We start from the raw sequence: 12,878 nt of genomic DNA, 5'->3' as shown, positions 1-12,878 counted from the left end.
TAAAAGTGTAAAGAAAGAAAAATCTGTCTTTGGAGTCCTAGAGGTTCTCCCTCTTCTGTTCTCCTTTGTTCAAGCACTACCCTTCTCTCTCCAGAACTTGCCCCTTCCCTGCCAGTGAGTATTCCAGAAGGAAAAGCCAAAGATGATCTGGAGAGTACTTCCTAGAGGGTGGGTCTCAGGTCCCTAAGCCAGCTGGAGAAGGCTAACCCAACTGCACAGCAGGCTCAGATGACAGAGCCGGATGGTCCAGCTTTGAAACCTGACTTCCCTACTTATGCCCTGGGGAAATTTACTTAACCTCCATTTCCGTGTATGAAAAATGTGGACAACAGTAAGAGTGCCTATCTTATAACGTTGTTTTGAAGATTAAATGAGTTAATAGGTACAAATACTTAGAACATAGTGTAGCCCATAACACGTACTGCTTAAGAGTTGGCTGGGGGTGAGGAGATAAAAAGATGCATTGAAAGTGTTAGCAGAAAATATTGCTGGTGGTAGCCTCACACAAATCTGACCTTCGAGAATCACTGTGCTCGGAGACACATTTGATTCAATCATATCTTCTGGCCGTAACCAAAAGGCTAATGAGTGGAGTCTCCTAAGCAACCACCCAATATACTCTGCAAGGACATTTGTTAAATAGGAGGTTGTGGTTATAAAGAAAGCAGAGACGACATGAGCTCGATGTCTGTGCTTCTATAAACAATTCTAAAGGTTAAACTACTGGATGTGAACCATGAAAGTAGGTAAAGTCATTAAAAAGGACCCCAGAACACACAAACAGATCGTACTCACCATTTTTGCAATCATGGTCACATATGGACCTACGTGTTGATTCACGGCAAAGAAGTCCAGGAGCCGTGAGAACCAGAATATGATGTCTATGCAGTAGATTAGTCTTCCCGCTGTGTGCAAAGGAGGGTCGCCCCACCGAAGGCCAAAACCAACTGAAAACAGGCCAATAGCCACAGTTTCTATTAGGTTCCAGTACTCACTAATCCATACCTTCACCTTTTGAGTAAACTTCCCAGGTTCGGAAATACAGACCTAAAAGAAGAAAGAAAGAGGGAAATTTAAAGAATGGAGTGTGACCCAAGGGGCTCATAATACTGTTCTTTGGTACATCAATTGCTGGCTTAGAGAATAATTTGAACCCCACCAAACCTTAGATCACAAGGGTATTTTAGAGCCTCCAGTTATCCTTGGCCAATGAATTATTAAAACGATTCTATAAATGTGTTTTAATGTCACCAGCTATTTGAAAAACAAACCAGAAAAAAACAAAAAAGAATACGTTTTCTTAGCTTTCATTAATCCTAAGCGAACACAGGGGGCCACCAAGACATTTAAAAACTCAGTATTACAGTGGATCTATTACAGCTACCTTTCTGTTTTCATGAGGGAGAGCCAGTACAGAGGAAACTGGTTTGAAACCAAGGAATCCTGTAATAGAGTCCTGCTACCACTACTTAGTGAGTCGTTGCCAAATCACTAAGAATGCCACATTAGAAGTCACTAGTGTAAGAAATGACCCCTGCAAAAGAATATCAGACAAATTCAAACGTAAAGTCATAAACTTATTTTTCCTGAAGCATAAAAAATGGTGGCATTCAGAGGTTTTTCTCCTGAATTGTTTTCTATAAACTCCACGGTACTGACTAGCAGGCAATACAGGTATAATTACTAAGAATACATTCACTTAGTATACAGTGTTCATCATATTAGCTCCAGGACAAAATGAATGTATGTGAATGCATATACATAGAGACACATATACACTGACATGTAAAACAAAGTTATAGCTGCATATGATTATAGTTAAAACTGCGTGAATGTTACCTCTGGGTTTTTTTTAAGCGACTCGCTTGCAAAACCAAAAGTGAAAGTTTTGTTTTGTCTTTTGGACTACTTGCCTCAGGGATTTTCAGTTTCAATTTTCAAAGGTGTTTAGGAAAATAACTCAAAAGCCATCAATGAATTCTTTCCTTATTGCACAACTCTGGCCACTTATTTGCCTACTGTAAAGTGAGGCTGACAAGGTACAGTAATGGTAGGCTATAAAAATCAATCTAATTAAAAAGAAAAAAACCTTCTGGGAAATCAAACAGTTGGAGGGTCTAACAACAATCAGATAGCCTCACTCTAAGACGGATAAACACACTTGGACGTCTTTAAAAATAACTGCTTTCAAAGAGCAGCAACCAGCAGAAAGTCTTTGGCAAGGATTAAGGGTTGAGATCAGAGATCTTCCCCTAAATACCCTTTCTATCCCAAGCAAATCAGGATCAGCATTGCCTGTCTCGCCCCCACCCTTGCTGTATCTGTCCGTTTTCATCACGAGCCCAAAACACCTCTTCCTAGAGGTGGAGAAGACAAAGGTAGAAGGGACGACTCACCTCCCTGACCTTCTCAATGGCATTGGTGAAGATATAAATGATAACAAGCCACTCTTGCACGCTGGGCTGGGGCTGCATCTCCACCAACACAGTGTAAGTGAACAGCATGAGGAATGCCAAATATGCCATCTATGAGGGGGACACACATTCCCTGGACATGAGTGAGAGTCGTAATGGAGAATGCCAAGTAGACACAAACCGAGCCAAGCAGAGACACAAAGGAACTTCAACATGATAACATGGAAATATAACTTCCGTTTACGCAGAACCTGATTTCAAGGAAAGTACAAGAATGTACAGTTTTCTATGCCAGAATTTAATGAAAGCAATGAAGACGGCTGTTCCCAAATGCATGGAAGGGGGCACTGTCTCATCTTGTTGGCTCCTGACCAGAATTTCTGGAACCCGGCCCATGCCGACATGGACACCGTCAGGCTAACGACAAACCAAGAGAGAATCATACACTTTCCCCTCCCTGTAAGCATAGAAAACACGTGCCCCAACTACACCAAGGAGCAGTATCAGTAGCTGTCCATTTTCGAATGCAATAAAATGTGACATTAGCTTCTGCTGGGAGTTTTATTTTATGTTGATAAAAACATCCTGGTTAGCGGGAAAGTATCGTCCAACTGTGAGTCCTTGTAGTGAAAGACTGTTCACATTTTTATCTTCAGCACTCAAACTAACACATGGTAGACATTCAAGAAATGCATGTTTCATTTTTAACTATATATATTAAACCTAGATTTCCAATATCTTCAAAAAATTAAGACACACTAAGCACACACATATATAGACACATAGGGATTAATAGCTTTGTAATCTTTTCCAACGTTCTTATTATCTTAAGATATATTCCCAGAAGTAGAATCACTGGGCATACACATTTAAACCCGTGACAATGCGGGGCGCCTGGGTGGCGCAGTCGGTTAAGCGTCCGACTTCAGCCAGGTCATGATCTCGCGGTCCGTGAGTTCGAGCCCCGCGTCAGGCTCTGGGCTGATGGCTCGGAGCCTGGAGCCTGTTTCCGGTTCTGTGTCTCCCTCTCTCTCTGCCCCTCCCCCGTTCATGCTATGTCTCTCTCTGTCCCAAAAATAAATAAAAAACGTTGAAAAAAAAATTAAAAAAAAAAAAAAAAAAAAAATAAACCCGTGACAATGCTACTAAATTGCCCATCAGAAAGGCATTAGCAGTTTCCATAATCACCAACAATGCATGAGACTGTGCAGTTCTTTTAATGGCTTCAGTGACAATATGTAGTGCTAGCTGATCGACAGATGTATTAAAGCCCCAGATCAATAGCGAGGGACGTGTGTGTGTGTGTGCGTGTGTGCGTGTGTGTGCGTGTGTGTGTGTGCGCTCATTTTCATTCTCAAGGAAGTGAATCATATTACTTTAACCTGAATCTCTATTTTCAGATCTTTCTGAGCTCTACCTAAGCTTGGTACATTACCCTCCCAGTAGAGTTCTATGCAGAGAATGGCCAAAACCCCTTCTAACTACACAGTAGTCATTGTATATACAATGGGTGGTATTTGGGGAAGGCACGGTGGGTACTGCTGCCTATGAGATAAAGAGTTTAGAAAAGCAAGCACATAAGAAAGTTAAGGTAAATTCTGTTAATTCTATATTTCTTGAAGTTTATTCCTCAAAGTCTAAGCATGTTTGACGACCACTTAGACACATAATTTAAATAAATTTGTTCTATCAAGTAATCTTTTTTTTCCTTTTTGTCATTGGCTTCATGATGACCAAACACTAAATCACCATAGATATTGGTAATATTGCCCCCTGATACTTTCTTTCTTTGCAACTCTTAAAAGATCCAAAAATGTTACATTTTTTTCTTCTTCATCATCACATTTATAACAAGACACTGCTTCAGTAAAACACGCACATCATAACCGAGCCATGTGACGTCAAGTCAAGAACGCCTGTGTTCACTTCTAACACTGTCCATTATGGGGGGGCAGACCCAGGTGGCTAATTTGTTCCATTTGTCTGTTAACTATGTGTTGTTGCTGTTCTGTTTGCTTAGCTTTACTCCTGTCCCTAAGAGTTCATCGGCTGGAGATTTCCAAGAACAGAAATATTGAATATTTTTTTCTCAATGATATGACTATGGCTAAAAGTCTCTCAAAGCGACTATCAGAGACTTTGGGATATTCTGTTACACCTTCACAAAAAATGGTGAAACCTCATCATTTGAAGGAAGATTTGATTTTTGAAAGCGGAACTATGTACATATTTAATAAGTATATGAAATACATGTTTGGATGGGCAAGTAAATATTTTGCAATGTAACACATTTAGATAAGTGTCCTTTTATAATCGCACTTCAAATGTTTCAGAAATACACAGTCTTGGCCAGGAGCAATTTAAAGTATAAGTAAGCATTAGAAAAATAAATGTTATTAAATAAATGTGAAAAGCACTCATTACATTTAAAGTGCAGTTAATGATTTCTCTGTATCACTACTATCAACATTAAATGTATTATTTATTTATAAAATTAACTTCTGCAATGTCATTGTCCTCCAAGGCGGAGGGGGGGTGTCAGAAGAGGAAAGTGAAATGAAATGAAATAAAATAAAATAAAGTTTTATTATTCTCTCTATATTTATAATCATACGTGATTGAAGACAAAAAGCAAACACTTTGCATTTTTTGTTCATATTACACATTACACCTACAAATAAAAAAATCAACTCAACTGCTTGATTGCTTTGCCCAAGATGAGAAAAGGATCCACAGCCATCACTTAATTCTACAACCACTACTGTTAATTGGCTGTTCCACAAAGTTTCACAAGCTCAGTCCCAGCAGAGCTAATAGGAAGCGCTCAGGAAAGAAGAAAATTCTTGTTCTTTTACTCCCATAGTAAGAGAGATTTGCTACAACCTGTCCTCACCTCCCTCCAATCTTCTCTCCTACCTCCTCTGTGATTCCCCTCATTTTTTTTTTTCTTATCGCACTTCTACATTGTATCACAAGTTGGCAAACCAGGCATATCATTATCAAAATCATCATTAACTATTGACCATCATGAAGCCTATTTTTAATTGCTGCAATGAGACCAACCGTATAAAACCAAAACTTGACAATTGGAGCATTGTAGAACTCATAGATTTTCCTGGTCCATGGGAGGCTTTGGGGACCACTCTTTAAATCAAGGTGCTGATTTTCATCTAGTTTCTCATCAGGGCCTCTCTCCAAATCACGGTCTTTCTGCAAAATAAATAATCATTTATTGTCAGAGCCTTAACTAAAATACTGATATTTGCAAACATCCAAAATATATAACTATTTATGAATATAATACATTAGAAATTAATTGGGCACCCACCTGCCAAATTATAATCTTAGTCTTGCGAGGAAAGAAAACTACATGTATTGCATAAATCTCTGACTTTTGGGGAAGGAGCCCAAGAGATCTCTGAAATGCAAGCCAAGTATCCAATAATGAAACCTAGTCAGACCAAGAGTAGTTCCAAGGGTTTAAAAGTGGTCGCTGCTCCTATTCTGCTTAACCTCCTTTGTCAGTATTTTGAAACCTAAAGATATCGTAACATTCCCCTGAAATCATTAACAGATAATACAACTATCTCCATAATAGAGGAAGACAAAATAGACACCCATCGATGATGTATTTCCCAAGTCCTAGGAAAGCTGGGCACAGCATGAGTTTTAGAATTTTGGCTTTGATAGCAGACATGTAGCCCTCATTGATGGCAGGGGTGCTGTGCCTAAAGTCCATGGACTCTCTGAGCTTCCAGGGTTCCTTGAATCCTCCTGCAACTATACGCCAGCATTTGTGTTGTACGTGCAAATATTTCCAAGGAAAGCATCAAATCTTTCACCAGTTTCTTACAACATATGTGTCAGTCCAAAGGGGTTAACCCCTGTAGGTGATAAGCAATAAGCATCTGTGTGGCAGACAAGGGGATGTATGACCGTGACTACACAGGTGTGCACACAGGATAAAAGCCTTGTAAAAAGCGGGGGGAAAGAACTGAAAAGAAAAGAAAGCATTACTTGTAGCCTGGTTGTTTTGGGGAAGAGGGAACTTAGGAATGGTAAAAGAGAAGCAAAGAGATGTCACCCTACTCTATAAAGGTCTGTGTGGTCCTAATTTTTAAACAGGAAATGCATTCCTTTTGTGACTTTAAAAAGTATTAAATGAAAAGAAAGCCATGTTCTCTGATGCTTCTTTGACAAGTACGTTTCTCATCCTATCCACCAAAGATCTCTCTCTAGTTGTCACACCTGCAAGACTGGTATGATTTTACAAGACAAGGAATAAATGAAGTGTTGCTTGAAATGTCCATAAAATTGAGAAAATGTAATTTTTGAGGCTTCTGGCTTCTAGACGGGTTATCTCAGTGTCTGATTGATGGCTGTCATTCACATCACTTTGGGCAATGAAATTGGGGTTGTGACTTAAACGTATAGGAAATGATCTGGTTCCTAACAGGTTCGGACCAGCCCAGAGTTAAAATAGCTTAGAACCAATAAGAAAAGTCATCATTTACTGTGATTTTAATGACATCAGTACCACTTTAAGAAGACCCCAGAAAGCAATTTAAGTAATGACTTTGTGAGTAAATAATCTCTCTTATTATTTTTTTCTAGGAATTTCTCATTAGGTCTTACTTACTCTTGACAATTTGGTATGCGTTATAAAGCCCCAATTGGGCCTCTCTCTAAGTTGAATTCAAAGACACCCAACTACCATGAGGAAGACAATGTGAGAATATAAATTCAGATTCAGGACTTTCCTTCCTGTACCCTTACAAGAAGGTAAACCTAAAAATGTTTCACTTAGCTAACTTTTTTTCTATTCAAATCTCAATATCATCAATCAAATGGTCTCTCTCTCCCCCTTCCTCTCCCCCTTTCCTCTCCCCTCTCCCCTGTCCTCTCTCCCTCCTCTTTCTCTTTCTCTCAAAGGAATCTGCTATCAGCAGGCACACAGGATAAAATTATAACTACAACAATCAACTCTACTAAAATTCATACCTATTTTCCATTGTACTACTATCATCTTCCCCACTTAATGATGGTCTGATCAAACTCATTATTGTTCAACTTTCGAAAACATTTTTTCATTGTAGTTTATCAACATGTCTAAGAACTAAACTCCTCTTTCTCCTTCCAAACCTGCTCCTTTTCCAAATATTCCCATATCCTTTCAAGATGCCCTCATTTTAACCATCAACTTCTTGGTCGTATTTGCTACCTCCCTTTCATTCATGCCCCATGTTCAAACTCTATTTGATTCTTCACTTAAGATTTCTCTTTTCCTCTCTATGCCCATTGCTACTAACTCTGGCCAAAGCCCGTAATCCTCCTCATCTGGACGGTTACACCAGGCTATGTTCTCCCTGTTTTCGCCCTATCTTCTTGCCACGTCATCCTCTACGCTGGAGGCAGAATAATTTTCCTAATGGTCAGAGCATCTTGCTACTGTATCACATACATCCACGGGGTCTCCATTACCTACAGAAAAAATACCACATTCCCTCATAGGATATACAAGGGTCTCCATGATCTAGCCTCAATCTACTTTCCCAGCCATACCCACAAATATTTCCTCCTTGTCCCATATCCACTATAACCTGGACTCTAGCCAAGCCAAGGAACATACGATGTTTGACATATGCCTTGCAATTCCCGCCTCTGGGCCCCTACCTACTATCTGTCCTTCCACAGAAATGCTATTTCCACATAAGTCCATCTTAACCACTACCTCATTCACGAAGCCGCCACCAATCTCCAATCCTCACTGACTGACACCAGGTGAGAAGAATCTTCTTCTTCCAGTTAAGGCATTCTGCCATCTTGCTATAATTTGTTCCTAAGAAAGCTCCTGTCATCAAAAGTCATGCTTTCAAAGGGCTAGCAGCTAGATAGATTAAACTTCTGATGGAAAGTTATTTTACCTGTAGAGACTTCAGTAAGGACTTTTACAAAACCTCATGAAGCAGTTGCAGTGGGTGAATCTACACAGCTTCAGAATGACGGCCTTCCTTTTCCTATTACCGGTGGTACTTTCGTTATATTCATCATCACCCACTATTACCACAAGGACAAACTACAAAGTCCTGCTAAAAGAGCAGCTACCTGTCTTCACTTTTCTCCCAAAATATAGAACACAAATTGTGTTCTTCCACTTATCAAGCATATTATAGTTAATCAGCAGTGTGAAATCTTACCGTCTCATCAAATGCTGACTCTCTGCCTAGCAAAATTCCAAACGCAAAGCAGGTAATCAAAAACTATTGCTCTAGTTAAATTCATAGACAAGAGAACATTGTTACTATGATTATAATCCATTCAGAACAGGGCAAACTTGAAGCATTTTTTAATAAATGCTTTAAATTGAATAATGCTGAGGTATCGCGGGTACTCTGCCTGATTATAAGCCCCATGGTGGCAGAAGCCACCATGCAGTGTCCCCAGAACATTGTATCTTATCTGGCACATGGTAGGTGGCCATTAAATATTAATTTAGTTGATAAATTGATATGGCCATGTCCAAAGCATCCAGGTGGGCAATTGTTATAAACAGAACCACTACAGTACAGCCAAAGTTTAATTTTTCAGGGAATTGTGAGAAGGTACCATATTTTTCAATGTTAAGAGCACAGTTAATTGCCACTTAAGGAAGGACTTCCTACTCTAAGAGTTCCCCTTTGAGAATGACTACTTAGTGGAATGCTCCAGCTATCTACAATGCCTTAAGTGTTTGTGGGAGCTTAGCTTTCCATGAAACCTGTAAAAGCCAAAAGTGAAGTTACATCCGCTTGCAAAGGACTATTTGCTACCAACTGCCAACATATTTATACACTTGTTTATAGATTAGTAGGTGGGTGAATGGATGGATGGATAGATAGATAGATAGATAGACAGGTAGGTAGATAAGCAGCTTTCTCCATTGTTCACTTCAGTAAACTAACTCAGTGTGAACATATAAATGAGCAAATTCAAACAAAATATCTCACATATGAAGACTTCATTCTATTTCTAAAGGTGTTAAGCCAACACTGCATTTCTTATCTTCCCTTAAAAAAACACTTGAAATGGTCTGTGCTTAGTAACCATATCATCTAGCCAGCACAGTCACAATTGCGACAACTTGATTAGCCCAGCTTGGCAAGATAATTGCTCACGCATTCCACAGAGGTTAGAATGCACCTGTCATCTTATACTCTGAGAACCCCAGATAAAACATCAGCCTTAGCAAAGTGAGGATGGAAGGAAGGGAGAGAGGGTAGAGGAGAGGAATACATATATACCCAAGCAGGCATGAGAGTCAAAATATTTAACAACTGATCTGATAGGGGCATTAACCAATCAGAATGGATGCTCACCCAATCAAAACAGACGTCAGCCATATCCACTAATGATAATTATTTTGAATTTAATACTTATTGAATACATTTTTAGATACTATAACAAATACTTCACAAGTACAAAAGCATATCCAAAAAAGACGCTAACTAAAGATGCCTCATTAAAATATTAAGTACAACAGAAGACGGTCACTGCACTCAGTAATAAGTTTATAAGTAATGATCCAAGCTGAGACAAAAAAGCAAAAAATACATGCACAGACAGAATACTGGGGACTTTCCAATGAAGACAGGTTGCAAGAGCAGTAGCTCAAGTCACTCAGGAAAGCATATACAGCTGGGAACTCAAGTAAAATTAGTGGGTCACTGGATATAACGAATGTAAAAAAAATTGTGCAGTGAAACAGTAAAGATAATGCAAATTCTAAACCTGCATCTTTACAAATAAAGATTTTTAAGGATATGAGGCATTCCTCATTGTAACTTTAGAGAAACAGTAACTCTATTCTACTTGTCACAAGGGAAAATGAAAAGTGAAGCAGCCATCAAGGCAGAATAAAGACTTTATTTCCCAAAGAAATGGGATATTTTGCTTAATCATATATGGGGGTTAATTAGACATATCATACATGCTATGCCTGATCATAGATAATATGACTAAGATTGTTAAATAAGTTGTTTCCTAAACAAATTTTGGGAATGTGTACATTTGTGCAGGTGTATGAAAATGTGTACGAACGCATATGAAAACTTAGTTCCTGGGGATATGGTACTAACCGTATAAGCACTTTCTTTGGCATTGCTGGCATTCTGGTCACCATAATACCACGCAAACTGGAAGTCCTGGGATTGGGGAACATGTGACATCTCTGCTTTGCTTTTAAATTCCAATGACAAAATGGTGGGTGGAAAAAGAATACTTATGATGATCTTGGAAAGAAAATAAAGCAAAATAAACAGTAAGAGTTACACAAGTCACAAGTATTAGCCAAGTAACAAAATGAAGATTTTCACGTACATAAAGTGTCAGACCTATCCCCCATTCAGTTGATAACCTGATTCGACATGTACTTGTTGACTCAATTCCAATTCTAGAAGTGTCTCTCTCAGAAATACTCATAAATACAAGTGCATGTGTATAGGGATGATTGTTGCAGGGTTATGTGTAATAGCAAAAAACCTATGTCAACCTGGGGTACCTGGGTGGCTCCGTCAGTTGAGCGTCCAACTCTTGATTTTGGCTCAGGTCATGATTTCACGATTCGTGGGATCGAGCCCCGTGTCGAGCTCTACACTGACAGTACAGTTTTCTTGGGATTCTCTCTCTCCCTACCTCGCTCTGCCCCCTCTCCCCTGTCAAGTAAATAAATAAACTTAAAAAAAAGTCTATGTCAACCTAAATATCCATCTCCAAAGGGATAGCTGGTGTAGGACAACCTAAGAGTGGAATATTATGCAATCATTAAAAAGATAAAGGCAATTTTTAATATAATGAAAAGATATCCAAGTTATATTGTTATGTGAATAAAAGCAAACTATATAATAACATATATAGTGTGCTCCCATTGCTGTGCAAAAAGAAAATTAAAAATTAAAGAAGATATGTACATACACATATATGCATTTAAAGGCTTAAAAATATGTATACTACACTGTAATTATTTATCCGTAGGAGCAGGCAGTAAGAAGTATTATTTTTCAGTAAGCATGAGCATATTGCTTTCATAACCTTTTAATGCCATTAAGTAGTTATCCCGTAAAACACATTAAAATGTATTCATATTATGAAATCAAGAATATAAAAACATGCCAAGTGCCACCTTCTGGTGGATTCACCTCACATCCTACACAAATATTTTCTTTGCCAGTAAATCCCAAGGAAGGTATACATCCAGATATCCATAGTTCCTTCATCATTATTGCTATTATTCATGTATTTATGGGCTATTCAAAAGATTTTTTTAATTCAAAAGATTATTTTACGTTCAATTTATATGGCTTTTAAGAATAAATAGTGTAGGAGATTTACTAAACGTTGTACAACTCAACTTCTTGAGCACTACTTTTCTTTCAAGCTAAAATCAGGCCTTAGTTCTCTGGGATTCGGTGAACAAAAATACAATTAACCCTGACTGCACACCATTCATGATTAAATAAACTGAAGTCATATCCTGGTCAACTTTCACTGCCTAAATGACTTTTTGTTGTATTTTAAAACCTGATCTCCTATAAGAAGTTTTTCAGGACTGTCCCAGTTTTGACAGGGTTTTGTTTGTGTGAACAGTATATGCTTTCTCTTCAGATGTGGAACCCAGAATACACACGGTCTTCTAGGTCTGGAAACATCATAGTTACCAGGCACAATGATGACATTACACTAATTAATTCCTAACCCACTTCCCGAAAAGACTCCACATTCTGTTGCCCTTGGCCCTTGCAGGACAACTGCCTCATGAAACACTACTCAAGGATAGCGATATCCCATTCCCAAGGGATCAGTTGGAGCCTATCACCCTATAAGTATTTAAATGAGTTTTCTCTTCCACCAGACCCTATAAGGTCTTCCTCCAGTCTTCATGCACTTGGAATTAGTCTAACCAGGACACCTTACAATCATTTGCAAATGTGTTCTCAAAACTCACAAGCCAAACACTGAGGAATCAGGATCTACACAGGGAGAGCGATTTCTTGCAGCTCAGAGATTTTAAGTAGCTAATTCAGACTTCTTTCTCGACTCACTGTGTTTTGGGGCAAAACATTCAGTCTTGTTTCACTTAGGTCTCTTTGTTGATACAAGGTATATGAGGAGCAAAATGTTATTAAGTTCTCAGTAAAAAGGATTTCTAGCAAACTAAACTATGTACAGGACACAGCCATGGGGAAAATTACTGCTCAAACTTGCAGCCAACTTACCCCATCTCATTCTCTACACATTTAAAAACAGTTATTGCCAGAGATTGCGTAGCTAGAGGTGGACCCATTCATGTCTCTGCTTCATCATTTCCAAAGTTGAAATCAAAACAGATCAAAGGAGAACTTCTAGAAACAGCTGTTATTTATCCAATATTTTTAAAAGAGGAATCTATGTGAAATAAGTTTTGATTCAATTTCTCTTATTTTTGCAATC

The 12,878-nt window shown here is 38.6% G+C and overlaps 1 protein-coding gene across 5 annotated transcripts in view; it reads right to left on the bottom strand.

The window, feature by feature from the left end:
* TRPM6 (transient receptor potential cation channel subfamily M member 6) overlaps positions 1-12,878 on the bottom strand; it is a 202,895-nt gene that overhangs the window by 61,483 nt on the left and 128,534 nt on the right. For 4 of the 5 annotated variants that reach the window (XM_058695681.1, XM_058695682.1, XM_058695678.1 and 1 more), the window contains 4 exons: positions 10,529-10,681; positions 5,478-5,624; positions 2,397-2,525; positions 796-1,047 (listed from right to left, as the gene is read on the bottom strand). In XM_058695681.1, coding sequence (XP_058551664.1) covers positions 796-1,047; positions 2,397-2,525; positions 5,478-5,624; positions 10,529-10,681 — 681 coding nt within the window. The remainder of the gene's footprint in view (positions 1-795; positions 1,048-2,396; positions 2,526-5,477; positions 5,625-10,528; positions 10,682-12,878) is intronic. The other variant, XM_058695683.1, reaches the window with a different exon arrangement.

Source organism: Neofelis nebulosa, chromosome 12, assembly GCF_028018385.1.
Source record: "Neofelis nebulosa isolate mNeoNeb1 chromosome 12, mNeoNeb1.pri, whole genome shotgun sequence".
Classification (NCBI taxonomy): Eukaryota; Metazoa; Chordata; class Mammalia; order Carnivora; family Felidae; genus Neofelis; species Neofelis nebulosa.
Note: the sequence above shows the minus strand (reverse complement) of the source record. Positions and strands in the feature narration are given on the sequence as shown.